General features: G+C 44.0%; 1 protein-coding gene across 1 annotated transcript in view; it reads right to left on the bottom strand.

The window, feature by feature from the left end:
• Positions 1 to 429: 429 nt before the first annotated feature.
• Positions 430 to 10,447, bottom strand: part of Slc18a1 (solute carrier family 18 member A1) — a 37,804-nt gene continuing 27,786 nt past the window's right edge. Inside the window, exons 10-15 of the mRNA XM_021171026.2 lie at positions 5,806 to 5,884; positions 4,585 to 4,636; positions 2,870 to 2,933; positions 2,476 to 2,595; positions 2,135 to 2,268; positions 430 to 800 (exon numbers count right to left, since the gene is read on the bottom strand). Of these exons, the coding sequence (XP_021026685.1) occupies positions 690 to 800; positions 2,135 to 2,268; positions 2,476 to 2,595; positions 2,870 to 2,933; positions 4,585 to 4,636; positions 5,806 to 5,884 (560 nt within the window). The 3' untranslated portion in view covers positions 430 to 689. The remainder of the gene's footprint in view (positions 801 to 2,134; positions 2,269 to 2,475; positions 2,596 to 2,869; positions 2,934 to 4,584; positions 4,637 to 5,805; positions 5,885 to 10,447) is intronic.

The raw sequence follows: 10,447 nt of genomic DNA, 5'->3' as shown, positions 1-10,447 counted from the left end.
TTTGTTTTTCTGTACTTCAACCACTTTTATTTATAAGAGTTTAAGAGGTTGGGGAAAGCTAGAAACATACCTGAGAAATCATCAGAGCAGACATAACACAAACCTAGGAAAGCTGCCTATTTCCCTGTGATTGGATGATGAGGAAAGCCAGAAGGCCTCATTTGATGAAGTTAAAGTAATTTTAGCACATAAAATAAGCAAAAAAAATACAACCTTACATATGGAAGCTCACCTGGAAAAAATAAGGGGAAAACATATCACAGGAGACAGGTCAAATTTTAAGACATACTGGTAATATGTTAGAAAAAAATCAGAGAAGAAAGGAAGGCTTGCCATTTGTAGCCCTGGTTTCACAGGCACATTGTTCAGCACTGCCTGCAGGAAGTGAGTCACCCCTTGCAGAACTTGTCACAACTTAGCTTTAATCAGCTTCGCTTTGGCCTGGCAGGAAGTAGCACTGTCCTCCCACAAAAAGTGGGCCACTGGTGGTGTCAAAGCACATTGGGAGAGTGGTGGGCTGTACTTACAGGTGAGTAAGGACAAGCTATCAATAAGAAGGAAGGAAGGAAGTCGCCCAGAGGAGAGGAAAGTGAGACCCATTGAATCTGTGATGATCTGATCCCCTGGGACACTGAGATTCAAGCCTCATGGGGTCACCTGGAATGAGGCCCAGATTTCACCCTCTACAGCTACTCCTCACTGCCAGGATCATCGCTGTTCTCTCCCAGTGGAAACTCCTTCATGGGCCTCTGGATTGTGTACATCTGGGTCTCTGTGGGGCATTCCTGGTTCAGAATTGCCTAGAGCAAGAGGTAAATATAGAGATTACTGCACATCATAGGCCATCCTGTTTCTTGTCCATGCTAGAATATCCAAGCTTAGTGTTACTTAGAACAACTCAAGATGGAAGTATAGCACCCTCTTTCTGCCTCATTCAGGCCTTCCAAGGTACCTGGGCATATCAAGCCTAGCCAGGGCAAACATCTGGTAGGCTTGTGCTTGAACCCTAGCATCAATAGGTGTAAGGCATAGCAAAAAAAGTGGCTGAAATAGACACTCTTCCCATAGACCATCCTGCCTACTTCCATTCCTGTGAGCAGCTTTTCCATCCATCCTGAATCCATGAGGCACCTAGGGATGCTGGGATGTTCATGCCACAAGAAGTGCAAAGTATATTAATTAAGTCATACACATAAAGTGTGCAGAATCTTTTACCTGGCAACTAATTTTGAACTTTAAAGTCAAGGCCTCAGCTGAGAGATGGATCAATAGGAATAAGGACTTACCCTGCAAGCATAAGGACTGATCCTGAGCCCCCAACACCCATATAAAAGACTGTTTTGTTCATGGTCATATGCCTGTAATCCTAGAACTGGTGGATAGAGACAGGCAGGGCTTGGGAGCTCACTGGCCAGGCAGCCCAGACTAAGGGGAGCTTCTAGTACACCAGTGTAGTACACCAGTCTAGATAGACCCTGCTCAACGGAACAAGGCAGAGAATAAAAAAAAAAAAAAAAAAGCCAACATTCTCTGCACTGACTTGTATGCACCATACACAAAACGAATGAAAATAGTCTCATTTTTCTTTTCTTTTTCTTTTTTGTTTAGTTTAGTTTTGGTTCGGTTTTTTTATGAGTAGGTTTTATTCATGGCAGGCTGACCTTTAATTCAATATGTAGCTGAGGATTTCATTGAACTTCTTTTTTTTGGCTTTTCAAGACAGGGTTTCTCTGTGTAGCCCTGGCTGTCCTGGAACTCACTCTGTAGACCAGGCTGGCCTTGAACTCAGAAATCCACCTGCCTCTGCCTCCCGAGTGCTGGGATTAAAGGCGTGCATCACCACTGCCCGGTACATTGAACTTCTATACTACCCCTTGTCTCAAATGCTGGGATTTCTGAAGTGTGTCACCACTCCTGCTTCTCGTTTCCCTTCTTTACTTAAGATCCTGATGATAGGAGACTTGGTTGTTTAGAGAAAGAAAGGTAGAAGACAAGGGTAAGTGTTAGGAAGAACAGTAAAGCTACAAAGCAGAGAAATGAGCAGCAGAGAGGAAGTGAACTCAAGGTGAAGAAGGGTCAGGAGACCCACAAGGAGGAACAGACATGTATTCTAGTTACTATACAGGTGCCTTACAAGCTTCTCCTCCTTAGCTGGTGGGTTCTGCAGGAAGCAGCAGAGAGGGGCATAGATGATGTTGATAGTTCCAATGATGACCATGAGCCAAGGGAAGCCGATGACCTGTACAATAACACCCCCGGTAGATGGGCCTGTGGAAAAGTAAATCAAATTCCAAGTGTCACCTGTAAAACACCATCCTAGGAACAGTGGGTAACCACAGAGGCTGAGGCAGATTCAACTATCTTCAGATCCCTAAGAGAATGAAGCCTCTGGTCCCACAATCAGGTAAACTACAGTGGAGAGGGGAGACTGCATCACTCAGGCCTGGGAGCTCTCATCTAACCCAACCAACATACCAATAGCAAAGCCCACACAAAAAGCCACATCAGCGATGGCATAGACACTCCCATACACAGAGGTGTGGCGTAAGTCCACCAGGTATCCCATGATGGGCATCAGAGAGGAGTCCACCATGCCTGTGGCCAAAACAAACAGGATGCTGTTAGTTAGCTTACCCATAGCATCGCCCTCCACTCTGCCCCCATCTCGTCTACTCTCTGGGCCTGCTGTCTCCACACTCAGCACCAAGAGAGGACCAGGTAGGAACCATGAGCCCACTCTGCAGATCTGCCAGCTTCTCTCCCATCCCTGCCTTTCCACCTGCTTCTTCTGATGGGAAAAGGGAGGAAAGGAACCTGACTCAAAGGACATTTTCACAGGTGTCTGTTTTACTTTGAGAGCACTACTTACCTATGGCAAAGCCAAGGCCTGCATTGGGGCCAATAAGACCAAAAATATTGTGAGCCAGAGGTACCTGGAATGAGAAGGAAGAAGAGTTCTTCAGAATTCCACTTGGCTGGAAAGGGCAGGATGCAGAGTCTTCGCATGACATGCATTAGTGACATCTTCCCCCATGCATTACTTCTGACTTCTCATACCTTTTTTTGAAGAATAATCTTTCTCTCCACTTCAATCAAATGAAAACTGGGCTGGTACTATCCAAAGTTATAAAGCCAATAGGTAGCAAGATCAAGTTCTAATCTCAGACTCAACTGCATTATATCATAGCAAGGGTCCTTTCCTATTCATGAACTATTGTTCACCTAATACTCTCTACCAAACACTCTGCTGTGTCCATTCATCAGTATATGCTGCCATCACTGGCACTACCAAGCTTGCTTGTTATTTATTTTACAGTACTGGGGATTGAACACAGGGCCTTGTGAGGCTAGGACTCCCCCCACACACACACTTTCTTTTATTTCTGTTTGAGATGTTGTCTCACTGAGTTTCCCAAACTAGGCTTGAACTCACTCTAGCCCAGGTAAGCCCTGAATCCCTGATCCTCCTATCTTAGTCTCCTGGGATAGCTGGAATTAAAGACATGCACTGACAAATTTAGTCCCAAGGGTTTTATTTGAAACTCAAACTTGGTAGCCATTTTAGCAAAAAGACAAAAAAAATTAAAATAAAGCCAACATTTAACAGCTCAACAACTGGAGAGACTAATAGCATCATTTGGGCGCCACAAGAACAAGCAATGGCATGCATTCACCCATTGACTGAAAGCCTGGCCTTCCCTTTTCAGCAGCATCCCTAGCCTTTCCTTGGTACCTTTTACCCAATGCCACTAACCCATCACACAGCCATTGAAAGGTTTAGCATGCCATTTAGCACTGGCAGCTCATTATACTTTGCAGAGCAATACCTCAAGTGGTGCTCACATTTATAAATGGCAGGGCTGACTTACTGAGGGCTTTTCATGTGCCCTCTCCATTCTTCGGTCTATGTAGATTACCTCAAATACCCTGTGAGATCCGAGCCAAGTCCTCATGAGAGAATACTGAGCAGAGAAGTGGTGTGAGTAGCTCAGGGCCACACAAATGGCAAGTGATAAAGCTGGAATAAAGTTTTGAGCTCATGCGCATCACCAGGGGCTTTAGCTCCACCTGGGTACAGTGCTCAGAGTCTTATGCCTCTGTTTCCACTTCCCTTTAGCCAGGAGCCAAATGGACTGGTGGTCTCCACCAAGGACAGGTGACAATAATGGCCCTGAAAGTACAAAGGGCTCTTCAAGATAGAAATCCCTGCTTTCTTTCTTCTATTAAATTTTCTGCTTCTAGAGACTGAGCCAGAAATGGCACATGGCCTGGTGGCTTGTAGGGATTGTCACAGTGGATTTATAAAATACCATTGGCTGGCAAACTCCAGAAGTAGATCCCAGCATGCTTCAATTCACATGTTTATGCCCAGCCTTACATCTCTAGTTCCTCCCACCCACTGCCCTAGTCCTCTCCTTTTACATCTCCTTTTGATGGCATGCCACTTCCATTGACAGCATCTCCTTAGGCGCCAATTTCTGATCATGTAGGTAGAAAGTTCTACTACGTCAGCCTACTGCTCATTTGAAGGAAAATGACAAATTGTCTAGTGTTCTTCCTTTGTCAACTGGGTCTTATACTTACACAGAGCAAGCTGATACCTACAGCTACCATTCCAACAAGGGAGCACAGCCATCTAGAAGAAAAGAGCCGTGGTCACACACTGTCTACAGAGAGACCTGTGATAAGGTAATACCTGTTACAAGGTTATACCTGTTACCTTGGCCAGTGCTAAATACCCTCATTCAAGTAACCCCTTAGATTTCAAGAAACTGCATCTCTACAGGACCAGGTTGAATCCCTTTCTGTCTGGGTCTTTTTCTTGACCTCCTCTCACAACTCTTTTCATGCAGTGTTGGGAGTGCTACACTGAAACATGTGCTTGTATCCCTTAGAACTGAAGGCTGCTGCTTCCAAAGGCACTTGGCTCTTGGAATATGCGCTGGAATTTGATTATTGGTGTTTGCCAGTTCAGGTTGCTTCCTTTTTGTAGCTTTTATTTATTATTATTAATGTGTGTGTGTGTGAGAGAGAGTACTGGGGGATTTATGTGTGAGGAAGTATACCACAGAATGCATGTGGAGGTCAGAGGACAACTTTGTATAGTCAGTTCTCTCCTTCCACCTCTATGTGGGTTCTGGAGATTACTCTCCAGTCACTGGGCTTTTGGGGCAAGTGCCTCTATTCACTGATCCATCTCTTCAGCCCAGCTCAAACTCTACCTACTCGTAACATTTGTGGTCTTACAAAACTTTCTCAAAAAATCACACGAACATATACAATTCCTCCTCATCTCTATCTCCTATAGCAGTGCTTTTTAATGTATTTTTTAAAGCTTTGTAGTGAGTTGAAGATAAAATTAGAGCCAAAGCCATGTCATCATCATTGTAGTAGGGGAAGAGAATCTAGATTCATACTTCTTGCCTCCCTGAGCTCAAATCCCTTGTGCATTTCTGATGTTCCTGCCTAGAATTCCCTAGGGTTTCATGGAATAGAGTTTGGCAATGGTTGCTCCAAAGTACATACTGTTTTGTTTTGTTTTGTTTTGTTTTGTTTTACAGCTGTTAGCTAGTTGGAGTGACATTACCTCTTTAACTGGAAAGGAAGGCCTATCTCTACGTAACCATTGTCTCTTCCAACGTGGCTAGTTAAGGAATAACTATAGTGCCCTTACCACCTACCCACTGGCCTCCTGCATGGCAATTTTTACCTCTGGGTCCTAAATTATCCCAAGTATAAGGACGAGCTCAAAGATCACTATTAAGTGATAGTTCAGTCATTCTTCCAGTTTCCCAGGCTACGTACCGACCCATCTTGTTGGCCAACACACCAAAAAGGTTCGTGCCAATGAGGTAGGCCACACTGGCAGGTAAAAAAGCCAGACCTGTGGAAGGACACAGAAGCTCACCTTAGGAGGTGCTTGACTTAATCTAATTCATTTCCTACAGTTCAGCAAAGTACTCCTGATAACCCTAGGTCTCCAAACCACTTTGTTGTATGTTTTAGAGATCTTTGTGCAACTCACAAGCAAAGGTGTCAGGACCCCACGTCCCTACTTTCCTCAGTAACAAGGCTTTCTTTAGCCTCAATATACTTAATATGCTCTCAGCTCCCACTTGGACTTTCAGTGAAGGGACTCACTAAGCCACTGGCATGTAAAAGATTCCCTTGCTTATCAGCATAAGAGTATGGGCTTCGCCGGGCGTGGTGGCGCACGCCTTTAATCCCAGCACTCAGGAGGCAGAGGCAGGAGGATTTCTGAGTTCGAGGCCAGCCTGGTCTACAAAGTGAGTTCCAGGACAGCCAGGGCTATACAGAGAAACCCTGTCTCGAAAAACCAAAAAAAAAAAAAAAAAGAGTATGGGCTTCCTGGGAAGTCAAATTCTAACTTACTTAATATGACCTGTCTTCTTGTTGCTTTGCCCATGGTCCTGGGTAAGCCTTTCTGAGCCTTGATTCCCACATGTGGACAGTGCAAAGCTGCTACTATATCTTTCTGGGGAACAGTAGGGAACAAGTTGGACAGAGACTGTGAAAGCTTTTCATTAACTTCTGTCATGGCCACATCTTTGTGACAACAGACTGAAATGATCTGGAACATGGATGTTGGATCATACAGTTTGGGTTCAGTATATGCTTGGCCACTTGTGAACTATGAGACCTTAGAAATTTTACTTATTATTTCTGAGTTCTTCCTTTATCACCTTCCCATCTCCCAGGTTTGATTGCCAGCACCTACATGTCTGTAAGTCCAGTTTCCTGGTCACCAGGTATGCATATGGTGCAAAACACCCATACACATGAAATGCAAAGTAAAATATTTTGAAAGATAAACATAGAAGCAAATATAGTGCAAGTCTATAATCCTAATACTAGGGAGGCTGTGGGAACCACAAGGAAATGTAGTCTTCTCTATCAAAGCATTAAACAAGATAACAAAGCACTATTTTAATAGAAATTTGTAAGAAAGAAACATAAAAATGCAAAAATTAGCATTGTTCCCGAAAATTAAAACATTTGCACAGGTGTTTTATGTTGCTCATCAATTATGCCAGTGTTCACTAAGCAATCAGGTAAGAATTCAAAGCCCAATTCTAAGCACTCAGAGTGCGGCACAGGATGCCTATTGGCGTGGCGGTGCTTGCTTGCTTAAGCACAGTTAGCAGATAAGCATCCTCTGCCTTTTGTGTTGCAGATGTACTTTGGATCTTGTGGCCAAGCTCTTGAGAGCTTTGCTACTAGGCTGAGTGCAGGGGATTGTAAATTCAAGGCCTACCTACCAAGACACTATCTTAAAATAATACAAGCACAAGCAAATAAACACAAGAGGTGATTATAACTCCAAAGGAACTCACATTCAAGGAGAGATAGATAATAATATGTAATAGTAGATAATAATGTAATAATAGATTATAAATAAATGCTAAAGGATAAGTGAAGAAAATAATCTTGGAAACTGTGACAGAAATTTCACATAGCCAAATGTCAGAGTGACTGGAAGGCTGCTGTACATTTGGGGAGCCAAGGAGAGGTTGAGAGGGTAGTGCTTAAGCTGAGACCTTGCTTACCCTAAAAAGAAAGCAGAGAGAAACATGCAAAGCACCTAACACAAGCTGAAAGGCTTAATGAAGAAACCACTCAGCCTGATACAGGAGCAGGAAGGATGCCTGAGTGGCTGAAACATGTGAGCAGAGAAGACATGAGAAGCTACGGAGATGAATGACACAGCCTAACTGTGTATTCTAGAGTCTCTTAGAAGAATGGCTTCACTGTTGCAAGCCCAGGAGAAAAGTCAGAGTCTCCCCTTGGCAGCCATTACCAAAAGGGGTGAACAAACGTAGAGGTAATTTTAAGGTGGAGTTGCAGAACTTTCGCACATGCTGTGTGGGGACACCATGGGAGTGAGGACAGAGAAATAATGAGAACTAAAGCTTTTTATTTCAATCAACTGGATGGTGAAGATGGGAAAGATCAGTGGGAAGGAAAAGTCAGGGGGTCCAAAGGGCTTGAAACAACCACGTGCAGAGGTCAGACGGGCAGATAGATACACAAGGGCAGAGTTCTAAGGAGAGTTCACAAACACAGAGTTTTTAAGACCATGGAAATGGGGATTGAAGAGATAGCTCAGGAGCTGAGAGAGCTTACTGCTCTTGCAAAGCATCTACATTCTGTTTCTAACAGCCACACTGAGTGGCTCACAACCGTCTACAGCTCCAGCTCCAGAGGGATCCGACCTCCGGCCTCTGCAAGTACCTGTTTTCACATGCACATAACCCTGCCACAAATGTAAATGGTTGGGCTGTGACCCCCATGCTCAAAGATTCATGTGCTTGGGGCTTGGTCCCCAGCATGATGCTGTGGGTCTAGAAGAGACCCTTTTAAAGAAAGACCTATGATGCAGATGTACTCAGTTAGTAGAGTTACTGCCTAGCATGCACAAGATGCCCTGTTTTTTTTTTCCCCAGCATCATATAATCTGGGCATGGTCATACATACCTGTAATCCCAGCATTCTGGAGGTAGAGGAAGAAGTTCTTTCTCAACATAGTAAGTTACATAGTAAGTTTGAAGCTAGCCTGAGCTACGTGAGACTTTGCTGGAGGTTGAGGCAGGTCTTTTGATCTTTGGAGGGGTTTGCCTAGGGACATACTTAGGTGGCTCCCACTGGCCCCAAGAACTGTTCTGAGAGTGAGGTGCTTTGAGGATGGAGTTGGACCCTGAATTGTACATGCTACGACCATCCAACTTAGTTCCTTAGGAACAACCCTATGCTATTTGGACCAATCACCTCCCAAAGTTGGCCCACCTTGGGTACTTTGTTATAAGAGTAAAACCAACTAATGCAGGGAGATGATGGTTGTGAGTCACCAAAAATATACGGCTTAGGCTCTCAGCCCTCATCATAAAGGGTTCTTTTTGTAGCAGATGGAGGCTATTACAAAGAACCACAACTGGTCAAAACACAGAGAGTAAGTGACTAAAGTGCCTTTTGCCAAATGCTCCAAGTAACACAACCCTATACCCAGAACAGTATTCAGGGAATACCGTGAAGACCATAAAGAGCCGAAGGACAAGGAGACTGTTATTAAAGTACATTCTTGACTTGACAGAAAGCTGCACCTATGAAATATCAATAATGTGGTTATCTACACAAGAACACGTCAGTCAGCATTCCAATGTACATGGGGGTGTCTTACAGGCTCCACCCCCACCCCCACCCTCACCCCCAGTTTAAGAGCTAGAGATGTCAGAAGGAAGGAGAATCAATTTTCTTTAGGGGTCACTCATTTTTTTAAAATTTCCATGCCCAAGTAGTCTGCCCTACTATTGGACTCAGTAGGGAACACACACATAAACACACAAAACAATAATAATTAAAGACAAGGCCATCAATTTGGAGGGAGGATCGGGCAACATAGGAAGAGTTGGAGAGGAAGAGGGGATGACTATAGTAAAAATACATTGTACTTATATATTTATTAAAATTAAAAATATACATAGAAAACAAAAACTAATAAAACATAAAAAGTCAAAACACCCTACATATTGAGCATTTTATACTGGCTTGGCCCAGATGAAGTGCCCTGTGAACACTTGCCTTAACTATTATCATGGCCTGTAATGGTCAGGGCGAACCCAGGCATCTCATTCCAAGGCTAGATATTCCCCCTACACAAGCCCACCAGAGTAACTGGCTGGCTCTGGTCTGAGGGCCTGCTTGGAACCAACATTGTGAGTTTCTCTGGGTCTCACTAGTCCTTCTCTGTACCACTTTGGACCTCGAGGAAACAATGTAACCCAATAGAAAGTATCATTACCCTGATCCCAAGCCCAAAGCAAACAGTTGGCCAGGGCCTGGCCAGTGGCTTGTTTGCTTTTAATATTGTCTTCTACGCAGCAGGAGAGAAACATGTCCTCCTGTGTTTGTCTACTTTATCTGTCCAGAGTGGCAATCTGTTTCAAACTGTACCTGTTCATTTGTCCATAACTGCTTTTGAACGTTTCGAGGTAATAACTGAATGATTTAGCTGATACACAGAAAGAGGAAGCTCGCTGGCCTAGCTACTGTCTCCTTGACATCCTTGTAAACTGTGTGGTTTCCTCAGTGAGGCTTTCCTCAGACATGCACTTGATCCATAGCCGCTGAGCCGAGCTTGTAGTTCGGCAGTACTTTGTGTTCTGTGCTCGCCAACATCCACACACTTCTCACAGCCTGTCTTCAGGGGTGGGTCACACAGAACTGTGACTGTCAAGGCACATTAATTATCAGTTTGGTAAAATCCTATCATCCATGGTCAGCAGTAACCTTCCTGAAATAAGTACAAAGACCAAAACAAACAACACTGAAAGATATCTTCATTTTTACAAATGAAGAAGGAAATCCAGGTGTGGTTGGGCACACCTATAATCCCAGCACTCAAGAAGTTGAGACAAAAGGATTTTGAAGT

The sequence above is a fragment of the Mus caroli genome, unplaced genomic scaffold (genome assembly GCF_978045245.1).
Source record: "Mus caroli unplaced genomic scaffold, Mus_caroli_1 scaffold_10, whole genome shotgun sequence".
Classification (NCBI taxonomy): domain Eukaryota; kingdom Metazoa; phylum Chordata; class Mammalia; order Rodentia; family Muridae; genus Mus; species Mus caroli.
This window is presented reverse-complemented; position numbering and strand designations above follow the sequence as displayed.